The 19,029-nt window shown below is 41.6% G+C and overlaps 1 protein-coding gene across 6 annotated transcripts in view; it reads right to left on the reverse strand.

Annotated features, from left to right (window-relative positions):
- Nucleotides 1-19,029, reverse strand: part of LOC135539573 (TOX high mobility group box family member 2-like) — a 137,856-nt gene that overhangs the window by 76,306 nt on the left and 42,521 nt on the right. For 4 of the 6 annotated variants that reach the window (XM_064965521.1, XM_064965526.1, XM_064965525.1 and 1 more), the window contains exon 2: nt 14,689-14,784. The exons of the other annotated variants lie outside the window; for them this stretch is intronic. In XM_064965521.1, coding sequence (XP_064821593.1) covers nt 14,689-14,784 — 96 coding nt within the window. The remainder of the gene's footprint in view (nt 1-14,688; nt 14,785-19,029) is intronic. 6 annotated transcript variants of the gene reach the window in all.

Here is a 19,029-nt window from a genome sequence, read left to right on the forward strand (position 1 = left end):
TTAATCTAGGTTTAATGCTCCTTTTTACTGTCTTGTCAGTCACATGGAGGGTTTTCAAGAGGCCGGTCGTTCCTCAAATTACACTTCGACTGACTCGGCTCATAATGAGAGCAATTTCTTTCTTCTTTTTTTTTTACACAAGAAAGAATAAGAAAATAGGCCACTTTATGTTGAAAATTAGAACATTTTCGAAAACCTGGATGATGAGTTATTGTGGAATGCAGTTTCTGTGGTCCATGTGAATGGGTGCTATTGAGTAGGTTTGGTGGTTTTACTGGGTTACACTTGACCATGGGGTTGAAATGCATCGCCTCCGTGCAAAATGCACGTATATCTCACCTCTGACCCTGTGTATGTGTCGAGTTACAGATGGCCGAGCACAATCACGCCATTGTGCTCAATTGGACACAGTGAAAACAAAGCAAATAACACATCATCAACCTTGAACCCAACCTACGCTTCGAAACACGGACTCATAAACCAGGTGGAATGGGAACAGAATTGAAACAGAATTACCATAAACATGTCATTTGTGTGCAAATAGATTGATCAGACAGTCGAAATGTGTCTCAAAACGTTGACACTGAACGTGCGTCCGAAACAAAACCTTCACTCGTACTTCAATCAGGCGCATAGCAACCTGCTTTTTTGAGGTATATCGAGTGTTTCATTCATTTACGCAGAAGGGGTGCTCATGGCTGAACTGTGGTGGACTGGTGTCTTGATATTAAGGCCACAAAACCAAGTCCCCGCGTCCTATATGGCACCCTATACCCTATATAGGCCATGGTCAAAAGTAGTGCACTAAATAGGGAATTGGGTGCCATTTGGATTCCATTAAAGCTGTTAAACCAGCTTGCATTATATCATGCAAGGCACAATAGGAGAATTTCAAGGGCAGTCCCAAAGGAAGGCAACAAAGGCTCTCTCTCTTCAAGGGAATAGTCAAGAAATAGCCAAACCATATTTTGTGCACTGTTCTGCTCCGTCTACAAGGAAAAGCGCAATTTCAGAAAACTCAAGTGGAAAAACGTTAAGGGGTCATTGCGAGAGAAAGGAGGGAAAAGGGAAAAAGTTACTTAGATACCTGTTCTTTTGCTTGAATGACTGAATGACCAAAAAAAGCGGCATCAATCACTTGAAGAGGAAGTCAAGGACTGCAGCAAGATCAACATCTGGCATTCACATAATTATCTTCTTGAGCGATCTGTTTGATGTTGGTTGATCATTTAATTTGATTCTAAGGTGATATATCACCTACAGAAAATACATGGTTCTAATCTACACAAACACCCAACTTTATTAATCTACACAAACACCCAAATTGTCACGTCCTGACCTTAGTTCCTTTTTTATGTCTCTATTTTAGTTTGGTCAGGGTGTGAGTTGGGGTGGGCATTCTATGTTTTTGTTCTATGTTTTGTATTTCTGGTTTTGGCCTGGAATGGTTCCCAATCAGAGGCAGCTGTCAATCGTTGTCTCTGATTGAGAACCATACTTAGGTATCCTGTTTTCCCACTGTGGGTTGTGGGTAGTTGTTTTACGTCTTTGTATTAGTTACCAGACGGAACTGTTTCGTTTGTTCTTTTTGTTTACTTTCTATTGTAGTGTTCAGTTCAGTTTAATAAAATGACAAACACTTACCACGCTGCATATTGGTCCGATCCTTCCTACTCCTCCTCTCAGAAGAGGAGGAAAACCGTTACAGAAATCTAACATTCAGTTTTGAAGAATGATTATATGAAACAGTATGATCACCTACAAATCACCTACAAATCACCTACAAAATAAATCCATCATTAGTGCACTGTGTACCATCAAAATGCACTTCAAATGAAAGGTCTACAACAGAACTGTCCCACACTCTCTACATGTTCACCAGTTTAAAAAGCACCAACACCATATTCAAAGCCTTATGCTGTACAACACAGCCTTTCTCAATACATATATAGCACTCTTGTCTTACCTAACACTCCTACATTTACATGGAAATGTATCCCACAGTACTGCACTCTCTTCCCTCTCTTATCAATAGGCCTCATAATTTTGCATTCAATGCTGCAGCGCTGCTGATTATTTCTCATCCAGCAGCCATCGCTGCCTGGCAATCAGGCCGAATGTTCTATTACCAATCTAATTGCACATTCCACCCTGACAAGGACTCATTAAGCCTTAATTACACACATGTTGTTTTCTACAAACATCTCCATTTGGGTTTCTTTTGCTTTGTAATTGTTCAGCAGGGACATCCATTTGAGATCTCAGAGAGAGAGAGAGAGAGAGAGAGAGAGAGAGAGAGAGAGAGAGAGCTAGCTAGCTGCCTGGAACTAGGTCACGTATCATTATAAACAAGGCACAGTTTCTAAAATAATATACCCATCCAGTGGAAGTAATGCCAAACAAGTGAGCGAATGTGGAGCTCATGTAATATTTACAGAGCACTAATAGATAGATGGCAGGTCTTTTCGGAGCAGTATGCCACCCCCCCCCCTCCCCCAGACACACACACACACACACACACACACAATCTCTATGCTACGGGTTGCTGCTTTTCTTTTTCTCTCTCTACTTTTCTTGCCATTTGAATTTCAGAGAAAGCCGACTACATTAATACATCTGGCAGAGGGGGAGGTGTTGGGCACCTCTCAGCTCTCTCTTTCTCTATCCTTGCTCTTCTCTCTCTCTCTCTCTCTCTCTCTCTCTCTATCCATCTCGCTCTCCTTCTCTCCCTATCCCCGTCTTAGTCTTTCTAGCTCCCGTTCTCCCACTTTCTTTCTTACCCAATATCCTTTCTCTCCTCTCCCTTTCCCCCTCTCTTTCTATCCATCTCCCCATGTACTCCTTCACTCTATAACTCTCTCTTTCTCCATCTGTCTTTCCCTCCCCATCTCACTTCCTCTCTCCTGGCTGCATGGTTTTGGCTGTGATGTTTTTTTCACACGTTTGTTACATTTCAGCGGCGGAAAGTGGGCCTTAATCCAGAGTCTTTGAGGCGTGAGCAATGATATTACTGAGAAGAATCGCGCTTAAAGACTTCTTAAAAAAATTCCAGCTGGTGCTGTAAAGTCATTGAAGAGCTTGTCAGGCACATGGCCCAAAACACCAGACTCTCTGTAGCCTACTGTGCTGGGATTTCAATGTTTGGCTGGCTCTACTAGGGGGGATTGACTGGGAACACTGGTATGGCTCTTCTGCTAGCTTCCGCTAGCTTCCGATAGTCAGTTTAATGTGTCTTACTGTGGTGTTGGGATCTCTTTAAAGCACTGTGGTGCTTTCTGTGTGATGCAGACCTGGGCTCGAATAGTGTTACAAGTATTTCAAATACTGTAAGCCTTTGCTCTAGCCTGCCTGGAGTGGCGGATGGGTGGGGTTTGCAGTTTTGGGATTATTTAACTGGTCCATTAAGCCACGCATTTGTAATCAAGTACAGATCAAGTATATACAATTATTTTAAATAGTATTTGAACCCAGGTCTGTGATGCTATGCTATTGCTAAACTACTGAAGCCAGTTCAGTATTACTACCCAAACAGCCACTACGACCCCCACATCCATGCCAAACCCCAAGAAAAGTCGGAGGACATGTCTTTAACCCCAAGAGAACCCGTAGGAATTGTCTTAACCAAGGAGGACTGTAGTGTTGACCGCAACTGTATACGCTTGTATACCATTGATCTTAATCCAAACAGCAAATATAGTGACGCCGTGACAAATCCTTTATAGATCACTATTATTACGGTAGAGCGTAATTATTTTCATGATCCTAAACAAGATTGGTTGGTTCTGCCGATTCGAATGGAGAGAGAGAAGAAAAAAAACATCACTCTGTTCACTTATTTACGGATAGTATCTGTTTGCATATGATTTTGTTTGTCTGTTTGTTTAGTGACATTTTCCATTCTACGCCAATTACCATAGAGTTGCACTCATGCTGCGTTGGAAACAAAGATGGATGTGCCATCTGAACTACATTGAGATAAACAAACACAGCGATATTAAACAAAAACAAACAAAAATGATTCATTCTTATTTATGACACCAAAATAAATCTGGATAATATTAACTATAACGACAACCTCCTAGGATCACCAGTGTGCACAGAAGCAAACACACACGCGCGCACACACACACACACACACACACACACACACACACACACACACACACACACACACACACACACACACACACACACACACACACACACTCTCTGTCTCTCTCACAGACATACACACACACACCATATCGTATTATTCCTCTGCTGGCTCTAATAGGCGGTCTCTTAGATATTCTGTACAGAATAGTGCTCATGCAATATTAATATGGCACACCAAAATATGGCAGTTGGAGCACACTCCATCTCTCACTCTCTACATAATTGACTATGGAAGTTCTCCAAATCAACCAGGAAAAGAAAGAACGAGAGGAGAGAAACATTTTTTTTTTATCCTGAAAATAACCTGTCATCCCAGTTGAAGACAATGAGCCCTTGAACCTGTCAGAGTTAGAGAAGCTAAAACAACAACACCAAAACAGTAGTAAGAATCCCACCAGACAGTGGTGATTTTAACACTACCCGGAGCAGGGAAACAATGGCCATGTATGTTGCACACTGAGCTACTGTGTTTTACTGGATTGAGGCAGAGGCATTTCCATTGTCCCAAATGGCATCAAATTCCTTCTTTAGTGCACTACTTTAAGACCAGATCTCTATAGGCCCTGCTCAAAAGTAGTGCACGAAATAGAGAATAGGGTGCCGTTTGGGACACAACCACATGCTGTGGAGTGTTGTCTCTGCTACCAACAGTGTTGTCTCTGCTACCATTAGATAAGGATTGTTAGCCACTCAGACTGACTAGCACTGTTGTGGTCAGCACTGTGTGCTGTTCTACGAGCGTGAAAGAGGAAGTTTAGTATATTGAACAACTTGATGTTAAATGGTTCCTCACACTGAAAGTAGTCTATGAGCCATGAGAAACAGTAATCCATGGTTTGGTTTTCTTTAAACTGACACTATAATCTTCAACTAATTTAAGCCAGCAGTAGCTACTTTCAGGGTAAAGAACCATCTAAGTTTTAAATTACTTAACTTTCCCATTAAGAATTCTGTGTTGCTGTTTCTTTTCTCACTCATCCATAACTGTGACTTATTCCACAATCCCTGTGATGCCTCATTCATTTGACATTCTTTGAGACATACTGTGGATACATGTTGTTCAACCCCATTAAAGGTACAATTTGTAACCTTGGACTTTTGGCACAATGTAGCTGCAGGTGGCAGTGAGAGTAATTGCATGCCTGCACTTGAACACACTTTATCTAGAGCACTGTCAACTGCGTTTATTTTCAGAAAACTTAACATTGTATGAACATAACAAGATTTAACAACTGAGACATAAACTGAACAAGTTCCACAGACATGTGACTAACAGAAATTGAATAATGTGTCCCTGAACAAAGGGGGGGGTCAAAATCAAAAGTAACAGTCAGTATCTGGTGTGGCCACTAGCTGCATTAAGTACTGCAGTACATCTCCTCCTCATGGACTGCACCATATTTGCCAGTTCTTGCTGTGAGATGTTACCCCACTTTCCCACCAAGGAACCTGCAAGTTCCCGGACATTTCTGGGGGGAATGGCCCTAGCCCTCACCCTCCGATTCAACAGGTCCCAGACGTGCTCAATGGGATTGAGATCTGGGCTCTTCACTGGCTATGACAGAACACTGACATTCTTGTCTTGCAGGAAATCACACACAGAACGAGCAGTATGGCTGGTGGCATTGTCATGCTGGAGCTTCATTTCAGGATGAGCCTGCAGGAAGGGTACCACATGAGGGAGGAGGATGTCTTCCCTGTAACGCACAGAGTTGAGATTGCCTGCAATGACAACAAGCTCAGTCCGGTGATGCTGTGCACTAGACCACTACGGACCCTCCACCTCCAAATCAATCCCACTCCAGAGTACAGGCCTCAGTGTAATGCTCTTTCCTTCGGGGGATAAACACAAATCCGACCATCACCCCTGCTGAGACAAAACAAAACCGAGACTCATTGCCGAAGAGCACTTTGTGCCAGTCCTGTCTGGTCCAGCAACGGTGGGTTCGTGCCCATAGGCAACGTTGTTGCAGGTGATGTCTGGTGAGGACCTGCCTTACAACAGGCCTACAAGCCCTCACTCCAGCATCTCTCAGCCTATTGCGGACAGTCTGAGCACTGATGGGGGATTGTGCGTTCCTGGTGTACCTGGGGCAGTTGTTGTTGCCATCCTGTACCTGTCCCACAGGTGTGATGTTCGGATCAGCTGTCCGTCCTGTCTCCCTGTAGCACTGTCTTAGGCGTCTCCCAGTACGGACATTGCAATTTATTGCCCTGGCCACATCTGCAGTCCTTATGCCTCCTTGCAGCATGCCTAAGGCACGTTCACGCTGATGAGCAGGGACCCTGGGCATCTTTCTTTTGGTGTTTTTCAGAGTCAGTAGAAAGGCCTCTTTAGTGTCCTAAGTTTTCATAACTGTGACCTTAATTGCCTAACATCTGTAAGCTGTTAGTGTCTTAATGACCGTTCCACAGGTGCATGTTCATTATTTGTTTACGGTTCATTGAACAAGCATGGGAAAGTTATTTGGATTTTAATGAAAAAGGGACGTTTATTTTTTTGCTGTGTTTAATACGATTAACATTAGACTACTCCAAAATCCTGACTCTGCCATCAGCATGACGCAAAAAGGGATGTTTATTTTTTTGCTGTGTTTAATATGATTAACATTAGACTACTACAAAATCCTGACTCTGGCATCAGCATGACGCAACAGGAACTGAGATTCACCAGGCAATGTATTTCCACTCCTCAATGTCCAGTGTTGGTCATCGCATGCCCACTGGAGCTGCTTGTTCTTGTTTTTAGCTGATAGGAGTGGAACCCAGTGTGGTCGTCCATTCCAATATTCCATTCGTGACAAGGACCGTCTAGTTGTGCGTTCTCGAGATGTCACTCTGCAAACCACTGTTTTTGCTATTTTGTTGCCTGATTTTGGGGTGGGGGGTTTAATCTTTTGATTTACACAACATGCCTACCACTTTGAAGATGCAAAATATGTTTTAAAAAATACAAGAAAAAACAGAACTTGAGTGTGCATAACTATTCTCCCACCTCGCCAAGTCAATCCTAGGTAGAGCTTCCTTTTGCCGAAATTACAGCTGCAAGTCTCTTTGGGTATGTCTCTATAATCTATATATCTATCCACTGGGTTTTTAGCCCATTCTTCAAGGAGAAAATGCTCCAGCTCCTTTAAGTTGGATGGGTTCAGCTGGTGTACAGCAATCTTCACGTCATACCACAGATTCTCAATTGGATTGACGTCTGGGCTTTGACCAGGCCATTCCAAGACATTTAAATGTTTCCCCTTAAACCACTTGAGTGTTGCTTTAGTAGTATGCTTAGGGTCATGTTTCTGCTGGAAGGTGAACCTCTGTCCCAGTCTCAAATCTCTGGAAGACTGAAACAGGTTTCCCTCAAGTATTTCCCTGTATTTGGCGCCATCCATCAGTCCTTCTATTCTGACCAGTTTCCCAGTCCCTGCCGATGAAAAACATCCCCACAGCATGATGCTGCCACCACCATGCTTCACTGTGGGGATGTTGTTCTCGGGGTGATGAGAGGTGTTGGGTTTGCACCAGACATAGCATTTTCCTTGATGGCCAAAAAGCTACATTTTTGTCTCATCTGACCAGAGTCTCCCACGTGCCTTTTGGCGAACACCAAAGATGTTTGCTTATTTTCTTCTGAGCACTCTTCCGTATAGCCCAGCTCTGTGGAGGAAACGGCTTAATGTGGTCCTATGGACAGATACTCAAATCTCCGCTGTGGAGCTTTGCAGCTCCTTCAGGGTTATCTTTGGTCTCTTTGTTGCCTCTCTGGTCTGTGAGCTTTGGTAGGCGGCCCTCTCTTGGCACGTTTGTTGTGGTGCCATATTCTTTCCATTTTTTATAATGGATTTAATGGTGCTCCGTGGGATGTTCAAAGTTTTGTAAAATTTTTTATAACCCGACCCTGATCTGTACTTCTTCACAACTTTGTCCCTAACCTGTTTGGAGAGCTCCTTATACTTCATGGTGCTGCTTGCTTGGTGGTACGTGTTGCTTAGTGGTGTTGCAGACTCTGGGAACTTTCAGAATAGGTGTATATATACTGGGATCATGTGACAGATCATGTGACACCTGCACACAGGTGGACTTTATTTAACTAAATATGTGACTTCTGAAGGTAATTGGTTGCACCAGATCTAATTTAGGGGCTTCATAGCAAACGGGGTGAAAACATATGCATACACCACTTTTCCATTTATTTACTTTTTTTTTTAAATTTCACTTCACCAATTCGGACTATTTTGTGTATGTCCACAACACGAAATCCAGATAAAATCAATATAAATTAAAGGTTGTTATGCAACAAAATGGGAAAAAATGGCAAGGGGGTGAATACTTTTTGCAAGTTACTGTAGCTTGCACGATTCTTGCTATTCTCCTTCGACCTCTCATCAACGTGCTGTTTTCACTCACAGGACTGCTAGTAAATGCAGAAATCGGCAATCAAAATAAACGTCCTACCACAGCTACCATGTTATTTTTGGGAAGAATATTTGATTTTGAGTTTGGACATGCAAAGTTTGCAGTGATGGAAAAAAGTACCCAATTGTCATACTTGTCATGGTAAGAGTAAAGATACTCTACCTTATTAGAAAATGTAAAAGTGAAAGTCACCCAATAAAATACTACTTGAGTAAATGTCTAAAAGTATTTGGTTTTAACTATACTTAAGTATCAAAAGTCAAAAAAATATACATCACTTCAAATTCCTTATATTAAGCAAACCAGACGGCACAATTTCTTGTTTTTAAAATGTACAACTAGCCAAGTATTTGTGTTTATTGAGTCCACCAGATCAGAAGCAGTAGGGATGAACCGGGATGTTCTCTTGATAAGTGCATGAATTGGACCATTTTCCTGTCCTGCTCAGCATTCAACATATAATGAGCACTTTGGGTGTCAGGCAAAATGTATGGAGTAATGGAAAAATATAAATAGTAATGTACAGATACCCCCAAAAACAAATGAAGTAATACTTTAAAGGATTTTTACTTAAGTATTTTTACTCCCTTCCCTCGGCTGGAGCTAGCACATGCGCAGATCAAATACACAGCTGAAATGTCGATTAAGGTGTTTCCATGTCCTAATAATTCGAAAGATCGCTCAGAAAACCAGGTCTTTAATCTGCGTATGCTTAATTCGATTTTGACCTTAAGCCGATTAAGATAAACAGAGTAAGGTGTTTACACGACTGTTGCATAATCTGCCTACATTCCATAATCAGTTTAATATCAAATTATTACTGTGCATTGGAGGTCGACCGATTATGATTTTTTTCAAAGCCGATACCGATACCGATTATTGGAGGACAAAAAAAGCCGATACCGATTAATCGGCCGATTTTTTTTTGAGAATGTATTTGTAATAATGAAAATTACAACAATACTGAATGAACACTTATTTTAACTTAATATAATACATCAATAAAATACATTTAGCCTCAAGTAAATAATGAAACATGTTCAATTTGGTTTAAATAATGCAAAAACAAAGTGTTGGAGAAGAAAGTGAAAGTGCAATATGTGCTATGTAAGAAAGCTAACGTTTCAGTTCCTTCCTCAGAACATGAGAACATATGAAAGCTGGTGGTTCCTTTTAACATGAGTCTTCAATATTCCCAGGTAAGACGTTTTAGGTTGTAGTTATTGTAGGAATTATAGGACTATTTCCCTCTATACCATTTGTATTTCATTAACCTTTGACTATTGGATGTTCTTATAGGCACTTTAGTATTGCCAGTGTAACAGTATAGCTTCCGTCCCTCTCCTCGCTCCTCCCTGGGCTCAAACCAGCAACACAACGACAATTAGCACGCGCTAACTAGCTAGCCATTTCACTTCGGTTACACGAGCCTCATCTCGGGAGTTGATAAGCTTGAAGTCATAAACAGCGCAGAGCTTGACGCACAACGAAGAGCTGCTGTCAAAACGCGCGAAAGTGCTGTTAGAATGAATGTTTACGTGCCGGCTTCTTCCTACCACCGCTCAGTCAGATACTTAGATACTTGTATGCTTGTATGCTCAGTCAGATTATATGCAACACAGGACACACTAGATAATATCTAGTAATATCATCAACCATGTGTAGTTAACTAGTGATTATGATTGATTGTTTTTTATAAGACAAGTTTAATGCTAGCTAGCAACTTACCTTGGCTTACTGCATTCGCGTAACAGGCAGTCTCCTTGTGGAGTGCAACGAGAGAGAGGCAGGTCGTTATTGCGTTGGACTTGTTAACTGTAAGGTTGCAAGATTGGATCCCCCGAGCTGACAAGGTGAAAATCTGTCGTTCTGCACCTGAACAAGGCAGTTAACCCACCGTTCCTAGGCCGTCATTGAAAATAAGAATGCGTTCTTAACTGACTTGCCTAGTTAAATAAAGGTATACAAATAAATAAAAACATTTGGGGGCAAATCGGCGCCCAAAATTACCGATTTCCGATTGTTATGAAAACTTGAAATCGGCCCTAATTAATCGGCCATTCCGATTAATCGGTCGACCTCTACTGTGTATGTAAACTTACTCACTGTGGTGTACCTAATAAAGTAGCCACTAAATGCATAGCCAGGACTATAATAAATGCTCATGAGCTTAGTTCAACTGTCTTACAAAGTGAACCCAACCAACAACTTGGGCAAATGATAGCTGACACTGCAGTAGTAGTAGTGTCATTAGTGAGGGCAACAATAGGTCTTCGTTAGGTTAAGGTCGACACCACCACCATTCAAGCGTCACCTCTCATGTAAGCAAGCGCGAGGTTAGCAACACAACCCAACCTTAAGGTCATGCCCTCCTGCTGGTGGTAAAAAAAAAACAAGAACGCCAGATTTAGGAACGATAGAAAGACATTGAAAGAATGGGGGGTGGGGGTGGGTGGAGGAGGGAGGTGGGGGCTCTGTGCACCTTGACAGGAAGGAGAAAGGTGAAGAGCACGAGTTGAGTTGAGTGAGGTTATTTTGGCTGAAAAGGGGGCTGAGGGGGAGGGCGGAAGCAGCGCAGAACCCACAATTAACTGAACCCCTGGTAGAGAGAGGGAGATGGAGAGATAGAGAGCAAGGAGGGGAAATGAACGGGTCTGCAAACTTACTGCACCCAGAAAGTACTGTTCTCACCACAACACCTGATAAGTACAATGGAAAAACGTCTGGTTTCCTTCACACTGTTAAGTGGTTGCACTCTCCATGCAGTTACAGTTTGGTAGCAATACTTCAAAGACAGGAGTAACAGACAAAATAAAATAAAAAGACAAAACATGGCATGCCGTTTTGTGTTTTTTTTTTGGTGTGGCTTTTTCATTTGAATAACTCGACATGTGAATAAAAGTAAACTATGATGTTTCGTGGAATGGTTTTAGATAACACACGAGACACTATCATCAGATGTACAAGCGCATCGGCTGTTGAAATCCAGGCTCGTTGAATGTTTAGGAAACGATTCCTGTTTCCCTCGCTCCCTCACCCTTTTATAAACAATTTCGATGTTCAGATTTAGCCTGTACATATTAATTCTAGCGACAGAGCGTCAAATGGAAGTGGATCTATATCTTTACTACCTCCAGCCCCCCTGACAAGTAGGTCATTAGGATGATTTGTACGTGAGCTCTCCACAGAGGACCATTTACAATATTCACTTTAGATAACGTATGATTCTTGGCCCTGAAACCGGATGGCTTTCTTAGAAACACTTTGTTAGCAGTCTTCCAGTTGATGAATTATTTAGGACATGTGGTCGGAAACATCAATACAATCTTTATTGTAATTAAAAAAGGATCCCACCAACAATATTGCACTGTTCAACATTGAGCCTTGAAGCTGAGCAGCGAGATAATTCAGAAAGAAAGCTTGATTTAGTGTGGAAGAAAAGACATTTGAAATTAAAATCTCTTTTATGCATTGTTCTTAAATGTTTGTCCTTCGGTACATAAATGGATAAAATAATGAAATTGCTAGTCAGGCTTTTTTAATTCATGAGAAATAGTTTTTTTTTCCAGACTTAGGCTTCTATCCAGGTTTCGTAAACAAAAAGGTTGACTTGCTGTCATTTCATCAAAGTCAACCCCACCACGGGCAAAAACCTGACATAACATCAAATCAACATCTAATCAACATAAAAAGTTGGTGAATATTCAATTGAATTGTCAACAAAGGTGAATTCAATGTCAAATGAAGATATTGTCGATGCACCATTAGGCTTTGTGCAATGAACTCAGTATCACCTCTCAACGACCTGTCAGTTCTTGCCCTCAACCCCCCAACCCCTCATACTCATTCACAAAACTGTTATTGGATTCATGTAATTGAATCGGTAGTTAAATCGAGTGTGAAATGATTGTTACATTTGGGTTATATTGAGGCGAAGAGGCTACCACCAAAGGTTATCTATATTTCTCAATCACAGTTCACCTGCCAACTGTAGCTATAAAGCGAGGACTGCATTGCTAATGATCTATTAAGATATAGAAGATAGATATGCACAAAGATAGATGTGTACAAAGAGAGATGTGTACAAAGATAGCCTATATTGATAGCACGACAGTCAATGAAAACAATGGGGGTGTGATTACCCTTGGTTCTGTGGTAAGATGGTGTTATGGTCATGTAGGCACTGGCTAACCCACTGTACTGCAGTTAAAGGAAAGGTTCACTCATTTTGAATGTTATAATGTTTGTTTTTTTGCTTCTCTGAGCGATGTTCTATTGATTCACTGGGGTCATTTCATGTTTTCATGTGTATCTGAGCTATTGGCGTTCAAGCAGGCAGAAATCCAACCGGTATTACGTAGCACTGTGATAAAGTCGCTCTCACTATACTGGAAATGAATAGCAATACGACTTTTCGATTGGGAAAACCTCTACCACACATGTCAGACTTCAATATTGGACGATGTCACAACTCAGGAGGATGTCTTCTCTCAAAGGAGCCATTGATCACATTTCTGCGATATTCCTAGCTCGATACATTTGTAATTTAATGGAGGATCTAGCACATTTTTCCTATTTGTCTGCCTCTTTAAACCTGGGTACATTGCATGGTGCAGATGCCAGAGATATATAGAAAGAAAACAGGAATCCAATGAATGAAGGAATGTATAACGCCCACACCCAGCAGACTGTAGACCAATCGCGTTCACGTTCTCATGCTGCGCCACACAGTTGCTAAGCTAATCGTCACGCAATCCCTTCTTAAAGTCAGTGTATATGTCGAGAAACATGCCTATTTGTAACGGTTTTCTTGTGGTGAAGGAGAGGCGGACCAAAATGCAGCGTGGTTTCTATTCATGGTTCTTTAATAAAGAAAACTACACATGAATAGGCTAACAAAACAATAAACGTGAGAAAACCTAAACAGCCCTATCTGGTGCAAACACAGAGACAGGAACAATCACCCACAAAACCCAACACCAAACAGGCTACCTAAATATGGTTCCCAATCAGAGACAATGACTAACACCTGCCTCTGATTGAGAACCATATCAGGCCAAACACAGAAACAGACAAACTAGACACACAGCATAGAATGCCCACTCAGATCACACCCTGACAAAACAAAACATAGAAACATACAAAGCAGACTATGGTCAGGGTGTGACACTATTTTCCTCGAAAGTACGTAATGTCATGATTCCTAAGCTATACAATAATATAGATAGCAAGTTAATTATCTCATATCTTGGAAAATATTTCTGATGTTGTACTTCTTTTTGATGAAATTCATGCTTATGTTGGGTTTTTGACGTAGCACGGGCAACGTTTCCCATCTTCTCAAAAGTATATCTGCCGTTGTGAATGTTAGACCCCACTCTGTGAGGCACATCGATCAGCAGTTTGAACATGGTGAGACTGTAGACTCCTAAATTGATAGTGCAGTTTGTTTAGGCGATTTTACAGCTAACTAGCTACGTTACATGCGGATATTGTCTTTGGTATTATTGTGTGTAGGTATGTTTGCTATCTAGCTAGCTAACTGTGTCCCATAGAGAGAGCATTGATTTCCATGTCACTACCAGAATTATATACACCAAAATGAAGCATTTGTTCACAAAAAATATTATTCTCACATATTAGTGTTATTTAACACTGTACTGAGCTACTGATGGTTACTTAGGGACAAACAGAGTTCAAGTGGTCTAGAGCTGATCTGGGAAGGTAGTGGCTGAACTGGGATCAAGTCCCCATTCTTATTGATTGTGATGTAAAAGACTGAGCCCATCCTAGATTAGCCTTCCTATTCTGAGACAGTTAGTGCATATGAGTCCTGAAGCACATCTCCATAGGGAGAGTGTATAGAGTGTTTAGCACAGTACACTATCTTGTGGGGAATGTGTTTTTGTCAGTCACACATACAAAAACACAAGGTGCTACCAGTTGAAGACCACAAAACCACCCAATCAGTCTCGTGGTGCCACATAACTGGCTTCTTATGGATGTCACTACTGTAGGGTATAATTGTGTACTAACTGTGTCCCTAATAGGGGTGAGGTGTGGGGAGGGGAGTAAGGGGGTGGAGGGGTAAGGTGGGGGATAAGGGGAGCGTTCTCTCACCCCAGCAGAGGGCAGTCTCTTCCCGTCGGGGTTAGGGCGCATGGGCAGGGAGCTGTAGAGTCGAACGCTGTGGTCGCCTGATACACCGTATCTGCTCTGTAGAGAGAGAGAGAGAGAGAGAGAGAGAGAGAGAGAGAGAGAGAGAGAGAGAGAGAGAGAGAGAGAGAGAGAGAGAGAGAGAGAGAGAGAGAGAGAGAGAGAGAGAGAGAGAGAGAGAGAGAGAGAGAGAGAGAGAGGATCTACTTTGAACATGTTTTCACTCAATAAACTCATCTCTTGAATGATCACGGTTATTGCATGGCTTGAGGCATGCAACCTACAATACATCTGCATCACACGTGCAAGAGGTCAGCAGAATTAGGATCTGGGTAGATTGTCATCAAGCACAAGCATCCACTCCATATTGATGTCTACACATACACCCCTACCAAAGTTTTGGCATTGGCAGCCATGTTGAAATTGCCCCATACAGCATCCTTGATTGCGTTCCAAATGGCAAAGTATTTCCTATATTGTTAACTACTTTGAATAGTTGTTTTAAGTAGTGCACTAATAGGGAATAAGGTGACATTTAAGACTCATGTGTAGTGAGAGTAAGTATATCCCCAGTCCCCACGCAGTTTGGAGACTCTCTCCCTTCCCCAATGTTTGTGTGGGAAAACACACGCTGCAGGAGGGTTGGCACTGCAGCTCTGGAGCCTGGGTACTTGGGAATCTAATGACTCACAACAAGGCCCTGCCTGCCAGTGGAGTGTTCGCCTCAATGGACTTTACGCTGCAACCACCGAGGGCAGCGGGACATCCCATGAGCAGATTCTCTCTCTCTTTTTCCCCCAATAATTTTAGGGGATGGTAAAACATTTTCAGTGTAATCTGACTAAAACCAGATATAATTTATGTAGAAACCATAATGGAGCTATATATGTTTTACTAACAATCCAAAAATAAAAAGTAGACAGTCAAGGACAATCTAAAATTCCCAGTGTCAAGACATGGGGCCCCTATTGATTTTGTTATAATGTTTGAGTCACTCAGATAGCATAAGAACACGGCATAAGCCATGGCAAAATGTGTACAATTGCAGGAAACTAGGTTTGAAACGGTGTAGAAATCCTAGGCGAAACACTGCTACAGTAAACAGTCTGACAACAATAAGAAACATACATCAGTGATGATCCAACTGGCTGTCCCTATAGGAGAACCCTTTTGGTTCCTGATAGATCCCTTTTTGGTTCCATTGAGAACCCTTTTGGGTTCCAGGTAACACTCCGTGGAAAGTGTTCTACCTGGAACCCAAAAGGGTTTTCTACCTGGAACCAAAAATGGTTATTCAAAGGGTTCTCCTTTGGGGAACTTTTAGGTTCTAGATAGCAGATTCTAGATTATTTTCTGGTATGGTGAGTGGCTGAGAAATCGATTTGTAGTGTGAAATCGGTATGTAATTCGACCAGATGTGTATTGTGTACAGTAGTCAGTGCAATAGTTCATGGGTTTACCCAATGTGATGCATACAATGTTCTAATGAGTTGAAAGTCTCTGATGTGGATTAACATGCGAGGGGGGAAAACGAGGGGGGAAAACACAGTGCAGCAGTCCAGAACAAATATCACAATAATAAATATAACTCTACACTCACTCACTCACTCACTCACTCACTCACTCACTCACCCCCCCCACACACACACACACAGGGCAGGCTTCCAGATTGCTATGCAGTGAGAACATGTATATTTAACAACGAAGTGAGAGATTGTCCACGGACCAATCAGGGCTTACTGTGCAACTCTTTTCTTGTCAGTCACATGCTGTTGACATAAACGCACAAAAGGAATGTACAGGAGGGGTGTATGCTAAATGAAACCCTATTCCCTAGTGCACTACTTTTGACCAAAGATATTAGAGCCATGTTCAAATGTAGTGTATTATAAAAGGAATAGGGTGCCATTTTGGACTTCATAGCGAAACGCCTGTAAACATTTTGACTGACGGTGCAGTGTGAAAACGAAGCAGTGAAATGCAATAGCAGTCCATTGCAATCGACTATAATGTGAATCAATTTTTATAAAAAGGAAAATATTATATTTCAAATAATGCAGTCTCAAAGAAAAGTGACACTTGATTGGATTCAGCGAAGTAAGGTAGAGTAACTTGTCAGACACAGCTTGGGGGATGCAACCCGATGTGTAATTCCTATAGTTTACATTAAAAAAAGCAACACAATTTCTCATAACATTGAAACTTTTTTTAACGTTTCCTTTCTGACATGACTAAATAGCCAACAAAGAATCGAATGAGCATAGGCCAACACACAACACCAATATACACAAAATGAAGAGCTAAATGCTAAATGCTAGCCAACGAAGAATTAAGAGTGAGCATGGGGCAACACATAACACCCACAAATCCAAAATGCACAGCTATACACAAACTTCTAGCCAACAAAGAAATGCTATAGCGTGAGGCAACACACACACACGCAACACCCATAGTACCAACACGCACAGGTAAAAGATAGCAACAAAGAAATGTGTCAGGATGGGGCAATGCACAACACCGATAAAACCCAAAATGCAGAGCTAAATGCTGAAAAAAATGTTCCGTTTTAAACGGGATATTTTGTCAGGACAAGATGCTAGAATATGCATATAATTGACAGCTTTGGATAGAAAACACTCTAATGTTTCCAAAACTGTAAAGATATTGTCTGTGAGTATAACAGAACTGATGTTGCAGGCGAAAGCCTGAGAAAAATCCAATCCGGAAGTGCCCCAGGTTTTGTAAGCGCTGCGTGCCAATGAGTCCCCATTGAGCTGTGAATGTGCTATGAACCAGCTTACGCTTTCTACATATTCCCCAAGGTGTCTACAGCATTGCGACGTAATTTTACGCATTTATGTTGAAGAATACCAGTAGGGGGCTACATTGCGCAAGTGGTCACATGATGCTCCCGGAGAGAAAATCTTGCGTAAAGTACAGAGGTAGCCATTATTCCAATCACCTCTACAGAGAAACCAATTGTCCCGGTGGATATATTATCGAATAGATATTTGAAAAACACCTCGAGGATTGATTCTAAACAACGTTTGCCATGTTTCTGTCGATATTATGGAGCTAATTTGGAATATTTTTCGGCGTTGTCATGACCGCAATTTCCGGTCGATTTCTCAGCCAAACGTGAAGAACAAACAGAGCTATTTCGCCTACAAAAATAATATTTTGGGAAAAATGAACTTTGGCTATGTACCTGGGAGTCTCGTGAGTGAAAACATCCGAAGTTCATCAAAGGTAAATGATTTAATTTGATTGCTTTTCTGAATTTCGTGATAAGGTTGCCTGCTGCAAGCAAGGCATAATGATATGCTAGGCTATCGATAAACTTACACAAATGCTTGTCTAGCTTTGGCTGTAAAGCATATTTTGAAAATCTGAGATTACAGGGTAATTAACAAAAGGCTATGCTGTGTTCCAATATATTTCAATTGTGATTTTCATGAATAGGAATATTTTCTAGGAAGATTTATGTCCGTTGCGATATGCTAATTAGTGTCAGATGATGACAACGGTCCCGTTCACAGGATGGGGTGTCACTAGATTAAGAGGACTGTGATGAATTAGTCTAAGTCCCAATAATGTAAACACTAGCTATATAGCATTGTGTTTAATGGGAGGGGGGCTGTGCACTTAACAGAGGCCAATGATAGTGAGTGTCCCCCGAGGAGAAAATGGCTGTCTTGAACACCTGATAGCTGGCAGGTTGTTAAGTCATAGCCAAGGCCCCCAGACAGACGACATCATCAGTCCAGAGTGGGATTTATTGAGAACGTGCTGAATGAATGATTTGGAATTCATGGGTTTTTGTTGAATTGTGTGCATTTTTAGGATCACATAGGAGATTGAGAATGCTCGTTAAGGACAATAATCAAGAGAGTGGCACATAAATACTAGTAACACAACTGTGATGGTCTATAGTGAATAATACTGTACGAGCACTGTCAATTGCATAGTGAGATACATTTAAAAAGTGCACTACAGTATAGGGAATAGTGTTCCATTTGGGACGCAGCCAGAGATTCATATGAAACATAGTAAAAATACAGAGACAAATGTGCATGTGTTGAAAGTATAGAGAAGCCTACATCTCAAATGCCAGAAGAATTCAGATCCGTCCTTACAATGTCCAGCTCCTGTCATATTGAGGACATACTGTACCTCCGAGCAATAATACAATAATAAAAATAACTCTCTCTCTCTCTCTCTCTCTCTCTCTCTCTCTCTCTCTCTCTCTCTCTCTCTCTCTCTCTCTCTCTCTCTCTCTCTCTCTCTTCACAGACACACACACAC

The sequence above is a fragment of the Oncorhynchus masou genome, chromosome 5 (genome assembly GCF_036934945.1).
Source record: "Oncorhynchus masou masou isolate Uvic2021 chromosome 5, UVic_Omas_1.1, whole genome shotgun sequence".
NCBI lineage: Eukaryota > Metazoa > Chordata > Actinopteri > Salmoniformes > Salmonidae > Oncorhynchus > Oncorhynchus masou.